At 55.0% G+C, this 16,121-nt stretch overlaps 1 protein-coding gene and 1 long non-coding RNA gene across 3 annotated transcripts in view; one reads left to right on the top strand and one right to left on the bottom strand.

Annotated features, from left to right (window-relative positions):
• The window catches only part of KCNJ4 (potassium inwardly rectifying channel subfamily J member 4), a 28,719-nt gene extending 15,801 nt beyond the window's left edge, over positions 1 to 12,918 (top strand). For both annotated transcript variants that reach the window (XM_023222016.2, XM_023222015.2), the window contains exon 2: positions 11,074 to 12,918. In XM_023222016.2, coding sequence (XP_023077784.1) covers positions 11,113 to 12,450 — 1,338 coding nt within the window. In that variant the 5' untranslated portion in view covers positions 11,074 to 11,112 and the 3' untranslated portion in view covers positions 12,451 to 12,918. The remainder of the gene's footprint in view (positions 1 to 11,073) is intronic.
• On the bottom strand, positions 11,344 to 15,877 carry LOC111549017. Its single transcript, XR_002733583.1, has 3 exons — positions 15,750 to 15,877; positions 15,232 to 15,378; positions 11,344 to 12,168 (listed from the first exon to the last, which is right to left on the bottom strand). It is a non-coding gene; the product is annotated as an uncharacterized LOC111549017 (long non-coding RNA).
• Positions 15,878 to 16,121: the final 244 nt, after the last annotated feature.

Here is a 16,121-nt window from a genome sequence, read left to right as displayed (position 1 = left end):
CTTCCTTCCTTCCTTCCTTCCTTCCTTCCTTCCTTCCTTCCTTCCTTTTCTTTAGACACTCTTGCTCTGTCACCCAAGCTGGAGTGTAGTGGCACGATCTCAACCTCCGCCTCCCAGGTTCAAGCAATTCTCCTGCCTCAGCCTCCCAGGTAGCTAGGATTACAGCCACCACACCTGGCTGTTTGTTTGTTTGTTTGTTTGTTTTTTGAGACAGAGTATGGCTCTGTCGCCCAGGCTGGAATGCAATGGCGTGATCTCGGCTCACTGCAACCTCCCCATCCCAGGTTCAAGCAATTCTCCTGCCTCAGCCTCCCTAGTACCTGGGACTACAGGCTCCTGCCACCACGGCCAGCTAATTTTTGTATTTTCAGTAGAGACAGGATTTCACCAAGTTGGCCAGGCTGGTCTCAAACTCCTGACCTCAGATGATCCACCCGCCTCGACCTCCCAAAGTGCTAGGAATACAGGCGTGAGCCACCATGCCCAGCCTAATTTTTGTATTTTTAGTAGAGACAGGATTTCACCATGTTGGCCAGGCTGGTCTGGAACTCTTGACCTCAAGTGATCTGCCCACCTCGGCCTCCCAAAGTGCTAGGATTACAGGCGTGAGCCACTGCACCCGACCTCCTGGAGTATTCTATGCCCCACTTTCACAAAGATATACAGTTCTTCTGACCGACTCCCACTTACTACCCAAGTCTTGGCTCTGCCACTTTCTCACAGAGGCCTTTGGAGATGCCCACCAAACCAGAGGCCCCCTCCTCTGTCTCACTCCATCTTGTACTTTTCCTTCAAACTACTTAACACCACGCACATCCAGCCACCTGGGGTGGCAAATGCCTGCCATCCGGTGTCTCTCACCAGCTCATCCATAAGCCGGCAGAGTCCAAGGCCTGCGTCTGGCCCCCAGCTAGCGTGCAGTCCATAGTAACTGAGTGGGAGCCCCAGCGGGGCAGTGGGGTGTTGAAGCCCCACCGGCCACCACTGAGGGAGTTGGGGAGCTGGGGTTGTTCTAGAAAAGAGAAACTTCAGGGATCCACTGACCTTCACATCCCTGTGGGGAAGATGGACACAGGTATTTGTGGAGGGTGGGAAGCTCTCCAGCAAGGGCAGAGGCTGGCGTCAGCAATTCAGCAAAGGGCGCGCCCATGGGTTGAAACAGGTGGCCTCTGGGTCCTCCAGCCCCCAGGGCCTGTGATTTGTCCCTGACAAAGGCCGCCTGGACATTCTGGGGAACTTGCTTGTCAGCCTGCTCCAAGTCGGGGGCATTGCTTGCTTGTTGCCGGCCAAGTGGTTGGGAAGGCCCGGTGGGGTGCAGAGTGGGAGGAATGAGCCCGTTCACCCTCCACTGCTTCAAGCCCCTGTGGAACCCAAAGCTTGGTCTCCAGGATTTGGCTGGACCTGAAATCAGGAACCTGGGTCCTGGCTCCAACTTGCCCTGTGATCCAGTTTCTCCTTCCCCACAGGACTGACTTCACAGAACCTGGCACGTCGTAGGACTGGATGATTACTGGGTGGAAGCAAGCGTGTGACAGTATTTCTTCGAGAGGACAGTAGCATGCCTTGTTAGTGTGCTTGGATGCCATTGCCCAGGCCCACATCCTGGCTTTACCACTTATAAGCTGTGTGACCTTGGGCAAGTTGCTGAATCTCTCTGTGCCTTGCTTTTCTTACTTCTAAAACAGGGGTAATGATAATTTCCTCTGAGATCATTGTGAGGATGATAGAAATCGATCAGTGTAAAGCACAGAGTAAATGCGTGCTCAATGCTCAGATGCTCAGCCAGGATTTTTGCGATGTCAGAGGGTTGCCTGGTGAGGGAGGGGCTAGGTGTGCCACAGGATTTCCAGGTCCGGAAGAAGGTGGGGAGGGAGACGACTTTCTTGAGTACCCACCATGTGGCATGCGTTTTTGGGACAATCCACACATCAGGTCCTGCAGGTAGGCACTGCGATATTCTTTTCACCAATGGAGATACCGAGGCTCAGAGAATCCAGTGACCTGCTAGAGCCGAGTGGGACTGAGCTTGGTTCCAGCCCAGCTCTGTGTGATCCGACACTGCTGTTCTTGTCCACTTGCTCCCTAGTGCAGTAAATGAAGACAAAGTGGGTAGGGCCCTGTGGATGAGGCCCAAGCGGGCTCTGGGATGCTGCATCTGAAATTCAGGGGAGGAAATCAAGAGGGAGCAATGCTCAGCCTTGAGTAAAATGCACCTTATCGATCACTTACTCTGGGCTGGACATGTGGTATGCATGATCCCATTTATCCTCATTACAGTCTTAGGAAGTCTGCTCTATTATTAGCTTCTCCTAAACATGGGGCATGCAGGGACTAGAGAGGTTAAGTGCCTCGCATAAGGTCACCTGGGCACAAAGTTGTTTAGAGGCTCCAGAGCTGAAGCCGCTGCACCAGGACGGGGGTTCCTGAGACTCATGAAGAGGAGGGAGTCAGGCCTCCCAGGGACAGGGGACTGCAGGGCCTGCAGAGGGCAGTGGCAGGTGGGGACTCTGCCACAGTGTCTCCTGTGGCTCAGTCTGTCTTTGGCTCCCCTTACTCTTGGAGGGGTACAGCTCAAAGAGCCGTGGCCCTGGGCTCTTGAGTTCTCTTCCTCCCTGCAAAGCTCCACACGTTGGAGTGGAAAGCCCCTCCACTCCAATCAAATCAGACCTGAGGGCCTCAGCTGGAGTGGGGACAGACTCTGTGCTCCTCAGGGCTGGGAAATGGAACAGTGGTGTTAATTCTGTCTATTTCTTTCTTTCTTTTTTTTTTTTTTTTTCTGAGACAGAGTCTTGCTCTGTTGCCCAGACTGGAGTGCAGTGGCACGATCTCAGCTCACTGCAGCCCCTGCCTCCTGGGTTCAAGTGATTTTCCTGCCTCAGCCTCCCAGGTAGCTGGGATTACAGGCACCCGCCACCATGTCTGGCTAATTTTTTTTTTTTTTTTTTTTTTTTTTGAGACAGAGTCTGGCTCTGTCACCCAGGCTGGAGTACAGTGGCGCGATCTCAGCTCACTGCAAGCTCCGCCTCCCGGGTTCACGCCATTCTCCTGCCTCAGCCTCCCGAGTAGCTGGGACTACAGGCGCCCGCCACCACACCCTGCTACTTTTTTGTATATTTTAGTAGAGACGGGGTTTCACTGTGTTCGCCAGGATGGTCTCGATCTCCTGACCTCGTGATCCGCCCGTCTTGGCCTCCCAAAGTGCTGGGATTACAGGCTTGAGCCACCGCACCCGGCCTGAGTGCCTTGTTTTGTACACCTTCCCATCTCTCCTGCCAGGGAGCCATGATGGTCCCCCCATCTCGCAGACAGAGGGAAGGAACTTCTGACCAGAGCATGTTAGTGGTGGAGTCAGGAGTGGAAGGGGTTCCCCGGCTCCCAGTGCAGCATTCTCGGTCGTCAGCAGCTGCATCTTTGTCATCACTGTTATCAACATTAGTTTTTGCACTTTACCTGCAATGTAATAATGCGTGGTGGTTGTCATGTTCACAAGGCAGTGGCCTGATGAGGAAGGTACCAGTATCGTCATCTCCAGTTTGCAGATGAGAAAACTGAGGTTCAAAGAGGATATGCTTGGATGTGACAGAGCTGAGACTGAGAGCCAGGTCTTGCCACCCCAAACATGTGGGTTTAACCAGCACATTTTTTCATATTGAACAGAGGCCAAGTGCTGCAGATAGACAGTGAGGCCTGAGGGCTCAGAGCAGCAGGGTCAGAGAGCCTCAGGGGCTCCGGGTAGGTCTGGAGGGATGGGGAGAGCCTGGGGGTCCCTGGTTGAGCCGAGTGATATGGCAGGAGAAGGGGTCCCAAAGCCAGAGGCTGGGGACGAGGGTGAGCCAAGGACCTGGAACCAATCTGACTCAAGTTAGATTTCCAGCTTTGTCACTACTGCTGTGTGGCCCCCAAGCTCAGCATCATCCCCCAACCCCCCGGCATCTCTGTAGCCTGCAATTCTTCAGCTGGGGAGAAATAACAACCCTTCTTGTTACTGTGGTAGGTGATTAATAAATACTTGTTAAATATACAAAGGATACAGTGATGCTTCCGTGAGAGAGAGGAGGCAGCGCCTGGCATGGAGTTGGCAGAAACTCCCTGAAAGAGGCTGGAGAGAGAGGATGGCTGGTTCCTCGGGTTGAGCTCTGTGACCTCGGGCAAGTCACATCACCTCCCTGGTTGTCTCACCCAGTAACAGTCACCTAGAAGTCTGGTGGTGGGATGACATGAGATGCACGACAGCCCGGCAGGCTGGCACTGGCCACTGCTCCCCAGGCGTGAGCTCCCCGCTGCTGTCTAAAGGAGCAGAGTTTCAGGCAGGGCTGGAGCTGCTGCCTGGCTCTGGCAGGGCCTGGTGGAGGTGCCCCTGCAACGGCCACCCTGTGTCTGGTCCGTGGCACAGGTCTCAGGAGGAGGTTTGCCCTCGAAGCCTTCCAGGTGCTGGGACCTGCTGAGGCTGCTGCAAGCTGATCAGGGTTTCTTTTTCAAAGGGGGTTGTGGGCGAGGACAGATAAGTTCGTGTCCTAAAATTGTCGGGAAAACCTAAAAGTTGACAGGGTTGGGGTGGTCTTCCTGCCTCCTCTGGACCCCCAGGAGGCAGAGTCTCCAGCCCCTCCCTAATTCCTCAGGATGGGGCAGAATGGCTGGTGTCAGTGGTGAGGCCTGAACGTCCTTCCACAGTTGTTGACTTACGTGCCACCTTGGACACGGTGCCATGCCCTGTGCTTGGCCTCAGTTTCCCCAGCTGGCTAATGAAGTCTGGACTAGAGACTTGCAGATTTGGGATGTTTACAGCACAGTAAAATTAAAAGAAAGCCAGACGCAGTGGCTGATGCCTGTGATCCCAGCATTTTGGGAGGCTGAGGCAGGAGGATAGCTTGAGGCCAGGAGTTTGAGACCAGCCTAGAAAACATAGTAAGACCCCGTCTCTATAAAAAATAGTAACAATCGCCAGGCGCAGTGACTCACACCTGTAATCCCAGCACTTTCGGAGGCCGGGGCAGGCGGATCACGAGGTCAGGAGATCGAGACCATCCTGGCTAACATGGTGAAACCCCATCTCCACTAAAAATAAAACAAATCAGCCGGGTGTGGTGGCGGGCACCTGTAGTCCCAGCTACTCAGGAGAGCAAGACAGGAGAATGGCGTGAACCTGGGAGGCGGAGGTTGCAGTGAGCCGAGATCACGCCACTGCACTCCGGCTTGGGCGACAGAGCGAGACTCAGTCTCAAAAAAAAAAAAAAAGTAATAATCAATTTTTATTTTTATTTATTTATTTTTTGAGACAGAGTTTCACTCTTGTTGCCCAGGCTGGAGTGCAATGACATGATCTCAGCTCACTGTAACCTCCACCTCCCAGATTCAAGTGGTCCTCCTGCCTCAGCCTCCCGAGTAGCTGGGATTACAGGCACCCAGCACCACGCCCGGCTAGTTTTGTATTTTTAGTAGAAACGGGTTTCTCCATGTTGGTCCGGCTGGTCTCAAACTCCTGACCTCAGGTGATTCGCTCACCTTGGCCTCCCAAAGTGCTGGGATTACAGGAATGAGCCACGGCACCGGGCCAATAATAAATTTTTAAAAATTAAAAGAAAAGTCTGGTAACTGGTGTAGCACTGTCACTTCTTCATTTTGCCAAGAGAAGACATTAACATTTTAAAAGCGGTCAGCATCTCCTGTGACCATCACTTTCTAAAAAAATGTTTGCAAGTGAAAGAGTCCCAGGATATAAAGGACAGTGGTACCATTGATGTTTTTTTTGAGATGGAGTCTTGCTCTGTTGCCCAGGCTGGAGTGCAGTGGTGTGATCTTGGCTGACTGCAACCTCTGCCTGCTGGGTTCAAGCAATTCTCATGCCTCAGCCTCCCGAGGAGCTGGGATTACAGGCTTGTGCCACCACGCCCAGCTAATTTTTTTGTATTTTTTGTAGAGATGGGGTTTTGCCATGTTGCTCAGGCTGGTCTTGAACTCCTGGCCTCAAGAGATGCCTGCCTGTGCCTCCCAAAGTGCTGGGGTTACAGGCATGAGCCACTGTGCCTGGCCCATTGATCCTTCTTAGGCTCATTTTGTCATGGGCTAGTAGTGGCCCATACTGGGGGTTTCTGAAACCTCAAGCCCCACTTCACCAATCCCTCTGGTTCTATCATGTATATGTCAAGCTCTGTGACCTTCAAAAAATCTGGGAAGGATGAGTAGTCCTTTTTTTTTTTTTTGAGACGGAGTCTTGCTCTGTCGCCCAGGCTGGAGTGCAGTGGCATGATCTCGGCTCATGCAAGCTCCGCCTCCCGGGTTCACGCCATTCTCCTGGCTCAGCCTCCTGAGTAGCTGGGACTACAGGCGCCCGCCACCGCGCCCGGCTTATTTTTTTTTTGTATTTTTAGTAGAGACGGGGTTTCACCGTGGTCTTGATCTCCTGACCTTGTGATCCACCCGCCTCGGCCTCCCAAAGTGCTGGGATTACAGGCTTGAGCCACCGCGCCTGGCCGAGTAGTCCTTTAATTGGAGGAGGACCTGACCCCAGGGAGAGGAAGAACTTGTTCAAGGTCATACGCAGGGCAGTGGCAGGGGGCCTCCCCACCTCCCGGGGCCTCCATCACAGAAAACATGCCTCAAACTGCATTCTTCTAGTGCATATTCCATGCAAGCAAATTAGGCTCTGCATCCCTGCACCCACAAAAGTAGTTTAATCATAGGGATAAAGCAGACACCTAAACAGCCAGGACTCTTTTTTATTTTATTATTTATTTATTTATTTATTTTGAGATGGAGTCTCACTGTGTCACCCAGCCTAGAGTGCAGTGGCTTAATCTTGGCTCACTGCAACCTCCGCCTCCCAGGTTCAAGCAATTCTCCTGCCTCAGTCTCCCTAGTAGCTGGGATTACACGCGCCCACCACCATGCCTGCCTAATTTTTTTGAATTTTTAGTAGAGACAGTTTCACCAAGTTGGCCAGGCTGGTCTTGAACTCCTGGCCTCAAGGGATCTGCCTGGCCTCCCAAAGTGCTGGGATTACAGGTGCGAGTCACCGCGCCCAGCAGGGCTCTTTAAAAAAAAAAATCTCTAGTCAGAGGAGGATGGTACTGAATTGTCAAGGCCTTTTGACCCTCTCCTGCCATCGTCAGCCTTCCCCAGGAAGCCCCATGTGACAAGGAAGAGAAAATCTGGCCATCTCCTGGTGGTTGTCACATGAGAACACAACGCCCAGCTCATACCCTTCACTTTTTGGCCAGGCCTTGCACAGGTCAGCCTCAAATTAGCAGCGGAACCTCTCTCTCCTGCTAAAATGGTCTGTGGTGGCAGCAGCGTGCACTTATTTGAGCGAGTCACTGCAGACCAAGGGTTTTCAGGGGGATGGGGTGTCACAGGGGCTGCTGCATGGGGAAGGGTGCCAAGTCTGAGGAGTGCCAGGGAAGCAGCTTTCCTGCGAAGCTCCAGGATGTGCTGGGGGCACTGGGAACCCAAGACAGGACCCAGCACATCGCAAGGGCTCAGGATACCTGCTGGAAGCTGTCGGGGAGGTGCCAGGGTGAGGGGTAAACTATGTCCCCATTGGGCTGCACTGTGGAGCCCGGTGGGCTGGGAGGGGCTGGGGAGTGAGTGTTGCCACTGGGGCTGGGGATTGTGGAAGCTCAGGGTTGACCCTGGGCACTCGCTAATGGGGAGGCGTGGGCACTGCTGGCGAGGGGACGCCCGATCTCTGTAGCCATCAGGGGATAGGCTCCCTTAACCCCAAGGCCCCTCCCATAGGTGGGGAAGTCCATAAAGACATCTCGTCTGCAGCACCAGGTGAACTCGCCGGGTCAGGAGCCAATCCCACCGGGCAGAGAACCAGGGATCCCCTGGAACCCTGGGCTTATGTTTGGCCTTGGGCAGGGGCCCCCACCCTCTCTGGAACTCAGTGACCTCACCTGTTGAAGGCCTGGGCTGCCATACCCTGTCCCCTCTGCCTCTATCCTGCACACCTGTGGATGGTGGTCCAGTTTGGACTGGCTGGTTTCTTCCCTTCCCTTGCCCCAAAACCCGCCCCAGCCCCCTCCAGGGAGGAAGTGGATGAGGAACTGCGGTGGGGGTGAGGCCTTGTTCAGGGCTGGCCCACCTGGCCCCACTCTGGGACTCTTAGCAAGTCCTTCCTCTCTCTGGATTTCCTCGGCCTGAGACATAAAATGAGGGTCCTGAACTCGGTGACCCTATGCTCCTCCTGTCCTGACAGTCCGCGGTGCTCCTGGAGCCATTTGAGGCAGTGGGACAGAGCAGGGGGAATATGTTTAGCAAAGAAAGTCCTCCCTGAAAGCTCTATTTTTGGAGCAGAAGGTGTGCCTGGTCCCAGAACCCCAAGGTTTCCCCCTGGAGCCCTGGCTGCTGGGATGCTGCGGGAGGGGGCAAAGAGGGTCTGGGCCTTCCAGCTCTGAAAGGCCAGCCTCGCATTACAGGCCATGCCTGCATGACCTGTTAGGTCTCCAGCACGATATCTCATTGGTCCATTTTCTCTTTTTGTTTTTGAGGCAGAGCCTCACTTTGTTGCCCAGGCTGGCGTTCAGTGGCACGACCTTGGCTCACTGCAACCTACGCCTCCCAGGTTCAAGCGATCCTCCTGCCTCAACCCCCCTAGTAGCTGGGATTACAGGCATATGCCACCATGCCTGGCCTAATTTGTGTTTTTTTTTTTTTTTTTTTTTTTTTTTTTTTTTTTTTTTTTTTTTTTGAGATGGAGTCTCGCTTTGTGGCCCAGGCTGGAGTGCAGTGGCCGGATCGCAGCTCACTGCAAGCTCCGCCTCCCGGGTTCACGCCATTCTCCTGCCTCAGCCTCCTGAGTAGCTGGGACTACAGGCGCCCGCCACCACACTCGGCTAGTTTTTTGTATTTTTTAGTAGAGACGGGGTTTCTCCGTGTTAGCCAGGATGGTCTCCATCTCCTGACCTCGTGATCCGCCCGTCTCAGCCTCCCAAAGTGCTGAGATTACAGGCGTGAGCCACCGCGCCCGGCCCTGATTTGTGTATTTTTATAGAGACAGGGTTTCTCCATGTTGGTCAGGCTGGTCTCAAACTCCCAACCTCAGGTGATTCACCTACGTCAGCCTCCCAAAGTGCTGGGATTACAGGCGTGAGCCACCGCACCCGGCCAGCCCCATTTTCAAGATGAGGAAACTGAATTTCAGAGTAGTCAGTAGTTCGCCCAAGTCACACAGTGGATCTAGGACTTCAACCCAGGGAGCTCTTTGGGAACAAGGGGAATAGGGGGAAGAACTCGGGGGCGGGGGGGGGGGCCGGGGGGGGGGGGGGGGGGGGCAGGGCTCACTCTCCCTGGGCCCGGAGAGGGAGTTTCTCTCGGGAAGAGGCAGGCTCTGAGGCTGTTGATCTCTAAATTACAGCGTTGGCGCGTACCGGTTGCTGCAGCAACCGAGTTGTCCTGAACCGGGGAAGTGTATAAACATTGCCACAGATGCACAATTAGATCAGGAAGAAGAATAGAACAGAAAATAGAAACTTCCAGCCTTATGTAATTCTGGGCCAAAATGTTATTGGGAACCCAGGCCCAGTCCTGGCCCTGCCAGCTGCTGGGGCCAGGGTAGCACCATGTCTTCCCTGGGGACCCAGTGGCAGGGAGGGTTGGAGAGAGGGTCTGTCCTCTATGGCCTGAGGCACATCCCGCCACCCAGTGGGGTGAGGGGCCTCTGCTGCAACAGCTGGGGATGCTTGACAGGCAAATCCTGCCTGTCACCAGCTCCTGGGAAGTGTGGGCAGGCAGGCAGGAGGGTGATGGCTTTACCCCAGCGCCTGCTGTCCCCGGAGGTCCCATGAGGTAGGGAGTTTTGGTGCCCATGTTACAGGTGAAGACATGGAAGCTCGGAGAGGTGAACTGAGTGTGTCCTCCCCTCCCACTCCCTGTCTCCCCGCCATCAACTCATTCATGTTGGTGCCACGCAAGTTTGTACCCACTGCCAGCTTTGTGGCTGGCAGGCGGCTTTCCCTCTCTGAGCCACCCGGGACGTGGGAATAGCGATGTCTACAGAGGAGTCAAAGCTGGGGGCTCCCCCTTCCTCCACCAGGCACTGGGCAGGAATTTGGGCTCAAGGACTCAAAGCAGCACTGGGAGGGAAGAGTCTAAGAAAGTAGCTCAGACCCAGGTGGGGCTGCAGGTTCCAGTAGAACTTTCTTTTTCTTTTTTTCTTTTTTTGACATGGGGTCTTGCTCTGTGGCCCAGGCTGGAGTTCAGTGGGATGATCACAGCTCACTGCAGCCTTGACCCCCTGGGCTCAATAGATCCTCCTGCCTTAGCCTCCCGAGTAGCTGATGCCACAGGCATGCACCACCATGCCTGGCTAATTTTCTTATTTTTTGTAGAGATGGGGTCTCACTTTGTTGCCCATGCTGGTCTCAAACTCCTGGCACAAACAATCCTTGCATCTCGGCCTCCCAAAATGCTGAGATCACAGGCATGAGCCCCTGTGTCTGGCCGGAAATTTCTCAGTGGCAGAACTCCCCTATATGTCTTCTCCATCCAGTGTGGCGTGGCGGCTGTTGATCACATGTGGCTCCTGATCACTTAAAATGTGGCTCATGCAAGGAAGGAGCTGTAGTTAGTATTTTATTTAGTTTTAATTAAATGTAAAGAGCCACGGGTGGCCAGTGTCTATCGTACAGGAGGTTGTCCAGCCCCCGAGAAGCCCAAAAGTCCATAGATGGAATCCAGGGAGGGGAGCGGGCCCAGAGCCTCCGTGGCTCCCTATGCTCAGGGCAAGCAGGACAGAGGGGCAGGGAGGGACCAAGATGGGCCTTAGGAAGCTTCCAGAACAGTGAGCTTAGGAGGGCCGGAGGGGCAGTGTTGAGGGGTAGGGACTAGGACCTTGTGGCTTTAGCTTCCTGGTCTGTGGACCCCTATCTCTCAGCTGGGCCAGACTCAGGGGCACTGGCTCAGACCTTGTCATCAGAACCCCCTCCGCTGCCACCCTTTGCCTGCTGGGGCAGAGGAAGTCTTAGGTCCTGGTCCAGGCTCACCTGCTTCTGAGATTCTGGGGGCTGAGTCTGGGTGGCCCTGAGGAGGCCCCTTGCTCCCCAGCATCTCACCCGTCTGGCTTCTCCTCCACAGGCCCTGCGTCTTCCCAGGTGACCACGCCGGCTTCAGGACATGCACGGACACAGCCGCAACGGCCAGGCCCACGTGCCCCGGCGGAAACGCCGCAACCGCTTTGTCAAGAAGAACGGCCAATGCAATGTGTACTTCGCCAACCTGAGCAACAAGTCGCAGCGCTACATGGCGGACATCTTCACCACCTGCGTGGACACGCGCTGGCGCTACATGCTCATGATCTTCTCCGCGGCCTTCCTTGTCTCCTGGCTCTTTTTCGGCCTCCTCTTCTGGTGTATCGCCTTCTTCCACGGTGACCTGGAGGCCAGCCCAGGGGTGCCCACGGCGGGGGGGCCGGCGGCGGGAGGTGGCGGGGCAGCCCCGGCGACCCCCAAGCCCTGCATCATGCACGTGAACGGCTTCCTGGGTGCCTTCTTGTTCTCGGTGGAGACGCAGACAACCATCGGCTACGGCTTCCGGTGCGTGACGGAGGAGTGCCCGCTGGCGGTCATCGCTGTGGTGGTCCAGTCCATCGTGGGCTGCGTCATCGACTCCTTCATGATCGGCACCATCATGGCCAAGATGGCGCGGCCCAAGAAGCGGGCACAGACGCTGCTGTTCAGCCACCACGCGGTCATCTCGGTGCGCGACGGCAAGCTCTGCCTCATGTGGCGCGTGGGCAACCTACGCAAGAGCCACATTGTGGAGGCCCACGTGCGGGCCCAGCTCATCAAGCCCTACATGACCCAGGAGGGCGAGTACCTGCCCCTGGACCAGCGGGACCTCAACGTGGGCTATGACATTGGCCTGGACCGCATCTTCCTGGTGTCGCCCATCATCATTGTCCACGAGATCGACGAGGACAGCCCGCTCTATGGCATGGGCAAGGAGGAGCTGGAGTCGGAGGACTTCGAGATCGTGGTCATCCTGGAGGGCATGGTGGAGGCCACGGCCATGACCACCCAGGCCCGCAGCTCCTACCTGGCCAGCGAGATCCTGTGGGGCCACCGCTTTGAGCCCGTGGTCTTCGAGGAGAAGAGCCACTACAAGGTGGACTACTCGCGTTTTCACAAGACCTACGAGGTGGCCGGCACGCCCTGCTGCTCGGCCCGGGAGCTGCAGGAGAGTAAGATCACCGTGCTGCCCGCCCCGCCGCCCCCTCCCAGTGCCTTCTGCTACGAGAACGAGCTGGCCCTCATGAGCCAGGAGGAAGAGGAGATGGAGGAGGAGGCGGCTGCGGCGGCCGCGGTGGCCGCAGGCCTGGGCCTGGAGGCCGGCTCCAAGGAGGAGGCGGGCATCATCCGGATGCTGGAGTTCGGCAGCCACCTGGACCTGGAGCGCATGCAGGCTTCCCTCCCGCTGGACAACATCTCCTACCGCAGGGAGTCTGCCATCTGACCTCCAGGCCCGGCCCTCACCACTGCCCACAAGAGCCTCTGCCGGGGGTAGGATGCCAGGACACCCCCTCCCACACTCAGGACAGAGCCAACCCTGGCTCCATGGACCTCCTGGAGGAAGGTGGGGGTTTCAAAGACTGGGGGACCCCTTCCTCCTGACTCCAGCACCCAGGCCTGGGAAGAGCTCGTCGGCCCAATCAGCCTGGGTTTCCCCAGCGCCTGCTCCTGGTGGCTCTGGGTCCCCGGATCCACCACCCTTACCCCACTGACTCTTCAAGGACGTGCCCTCCTTGCTCTCAGAACCTTGGGGAAGGTGACTGGACTGCTGGGTGGGAGACATCTCGGGGTTTCAGGGTGGGCAGGGGGTTAGTTTGGGGAGGGGGGTGCGTTTCTTTTGCATGACTGTGGCCTGTTGCTCATGACTTTCTTTTGTAAATACCTATAAATGGAGACAGATGGAGACACCAAATTCACCTTCTGCCGTTTTTACCTGCCAGACAAGGAGATATGGTCCGTCTCTGTGCACCCTCCCCACCCTGCCCATCAAGCCTAGCCCCTTCCCCTGCCCAGCTGGCTGGCCCCTTGAGGCCCTCAAAGCCAGTCACCTTGGCCCTTGGATGGTGTTGAGTTTGGGTGCAGAGGAGGGACTCTGAGGGGTGGGATGAGGGACCATCGGGCCCCAGGGCCCAGCCCAGATTGACAATAGAGTTTGTAACCATATATATATATACACACACACATATATACACGCACACACACATATATTTGAGACAGAGTTTGTAACTATATATATATATATATTTGAGACGGAGTTTCGCTCTCGTTACCCAGGCTGGAGTGCAATGGAGCAATCTCGGCTCACTGCAACCTCCGCCTCCCGGCTTCAAGTGATTTTCCTGCCTCAGCCTCCTGAGTAGCTGAGATTACAGGCATGAGCCGCCACACTCAGCTAATTTTTGTATTTTTAGTAAAGATGGGTTTCACCATGTTGGCCAGGCTGGTCTCGAACTCCTGACCTCAGGTGATCCACCCGCCTCGGCCTCCCAAAGTGTTAGGATTACAAGCGTGAGTCACCGCACCCGGCCCTAACTATATATTTTTAATAAAGTATATGGTCCATTGGGGTTGGCTGGTTGAAGATGGAGGGGTGAGAAGGAGAGACAGTGAGCAAGCACACATGTAATTGTGCCTGTATGTCATGTGTGTGCCTGTGTGTCATGTGTGTGCCTGTGTAGTATGTGTGCCTGTATGTGCCTGTGTGTCGTGTGTGTGCCTGTGTAGTATGTGTGCCTGTGTGTTAGGCATGTGCCTGTGTGTGTCATGTGTGTGCCTGTGTGGTATGTGTGCCTGTATGTGCCTGTGTGTTACATGTGTGCCTGTGTAGTATGTGTGCCTGTATGTGTCTGTGTGTTAAGCGTGTGCCTGTGTGTGTCATGTGTGTGCCTGTGTGTTATGTGTGTGTCTGTGCAGTATGTGTGCCTGTATGTGCCTGTGTGTTATGTGTGTGCCTATGTAGTATGTGTGCCTGTGTGTCAGGTGTGTGCCTGTGTGTCATGTGTGTGCCTGTGTAGTATGTGTGCCTGTGTGTTGTGTGTGCCCATGTGTGTCATGTGTGTGCCTGTGTGTTAGGTGTGTGCCTGTGTAGTATGTATGCCTGTGTGTCATGTGTGTGCCTGCATGTGCCTGTGTGTTAGGTATGTGCCTGTGTAGTATGTGTGCCTGTGTAGTATGTGTGCCTGTGTGTGCCTGTGTGTCATGTATGTGCCTGTGTGTGTCATGTGTGTGCCTGTGTGTTAGGTGTGTACCTGTGTAGTACGTGTGCCTGCATGTGCCTGTGTGTTAGGTATGTGCCTGTGTAGTACGTGTGCCTGTGTAGTATGTGTGCCTGTGTGTTATGTTTGTGCCTATGTAGTATGTGTGCCTGTGTGTCATGTGTGTGCCTGTGTAGTATGTGTGCCTGTGTGTCATGTGTGTGCCCATGTGTGTCAGGTGTGTGCCTGTGTGTCAGGTGTGTGCCTGTGTAGTATGTGTGCCTGTGTGTCATGTGTGTGCCTGCATGTGCCTGTGTGTCAGGTGTGTGCCTGTGTAGTATGTGTGCCTGTGTAGTATGTGTGCCTGTGTAGTATGTGTGCCTGTGTGTGCCTGTGTGTCATGTGTGTGCCTGTGTGTTATGTGTGTGCCTGTGTAGTATGTGTGCCTGCGTGTGTCTGTGTATGTGGCCCTTTCCTAGTGACTGACCCTTGGAGGGAACTTTATTACCTGCCATTCTCCTTCCTGCCAGTCAATAGAAGGATGTGGAGTTGGCATCAAAGAACCAAAAGCTTTGATGTCAGAGCTTTGTTACCTAGTAGCTGTGTGACTGTCAGTTCTTGGCCTCAGTTTCATCTTCTGCAGAACGGGATTAACCATCCCTCCCACCTGCAATAATGGGCAGGATAGCCCTGTATGGATGTCAGCCAACCCTTCCTAACTCAGGTGGAAGTGGGAAGGGCCCACCCGATCCACACCTCCCTACATATATGCAGATCCATACACCGCTGGTAGAGCTGGTGGCAGGACACTGATGGGAAGGGCCCAGGGGCCGGGAAACCTGGTCACAGACTTGACCAAGACAGGCTTGGTCTCTGCTCTCTGTGGGACCTTGGGTAAGTCCCTTCCCTTCTCTGGCTTCGGTTAGCCTATGCTATGTAACCAGTCAGTGCAAAACGGAGAGCAATGATGCATCCTCTGTTAGGGTCCTGTGGGTGGGCTGGGGTTCCTAGCTGATTTCTCCTGGGCTCACCTGGCAGCTGTGCTCAGCTGGACCGTCAGTGGGCCTGGAAGACCCCCGAAGAACATGTCGGCAGCTGGTCTGACTGCTTTCTGGGGGGCTTTGGTTCTCCTCCAATAGGCTACATCACATTCCTTCATGGCGACTCCGGGCAGCAACCTAAGAGGGCGAAGGTAGAAGCTGCAAGGTTTCTGGAGGCCTAGCCTTGAACTTGGATAACACCACTTCCACTGCAGTCTATCGGGCAGAGTCCAGGTCACAAGGCCAGCCCAGATTCAAAGAGTGGGAAATTAGACTCCACCTTTTGAGAAGGAGGCAAAGTCACATGGCCAAGGACATACCGAGCAGGAGAGAGCTGTGGCCATAGTTGGTCATCTGTCCCAGAGCCTTGGAGTTTGAGGGTTCCTCCCACCCGACCTCTATTCTACAGGCCGACTGTGTTCCTCGGGCTGTAAGGAAGAAGAAGGCACCCTTCTGGGTCCCAGGGATCTTCCACACAAAGGTACCAGCTGCCTCGAGAAACAGGGAACCAGCTGGCAAGCTTGCCTTGTGAATGACCACATCTCACCAGCCCCGGCAGTATAGCTGCCGTTTGGGTGAATCACTGTGCACCCCGTATGCTGCGCTGCTGCAGAAGGAAACTGGAGACCTCTTTCCTGGAGACAGAGCCTCGTTCGGGATCCAAGCCTCCCAATAGATAACTCATAATGTCTCTGATTTGCATAACACCTTTCACGTCCTTGGGTTCATTGAACTCTTACAAAATTCCAAGAGGAAGCCAGGACAAGGATTATGGCCTCCTTTTACTGATGAGGAAATAAATGGTGGCCCAGAGAACCAGGGGACTGGCTGGAAACAAAGTGAGGACAGTCAGAGGCCCGGGACCCTGCTTCTCCTTCACT

The sequence above is a fragment of the Piliocolobus tephrosceles genome, chromosome 19 (genome assembly GCF_002776525.5).
Source record: "Piliocolobus tephrosceles isolate RC106 chromosome 19, ASM277652v3, whole genome shotgun sequence".
NCBI classification, from domain to species: domain Eukaryota; kingdom Metazoa; phylum Chordata; class Mammalia; order Primates; family Cercopithecidae; genus Piliocolobus; species Piliocolobus tephrosceles.
Note: the sequence above shows the minus strand (reverse complement) of the source record. Positions and strands in the feature narration are given on the sequence as shown.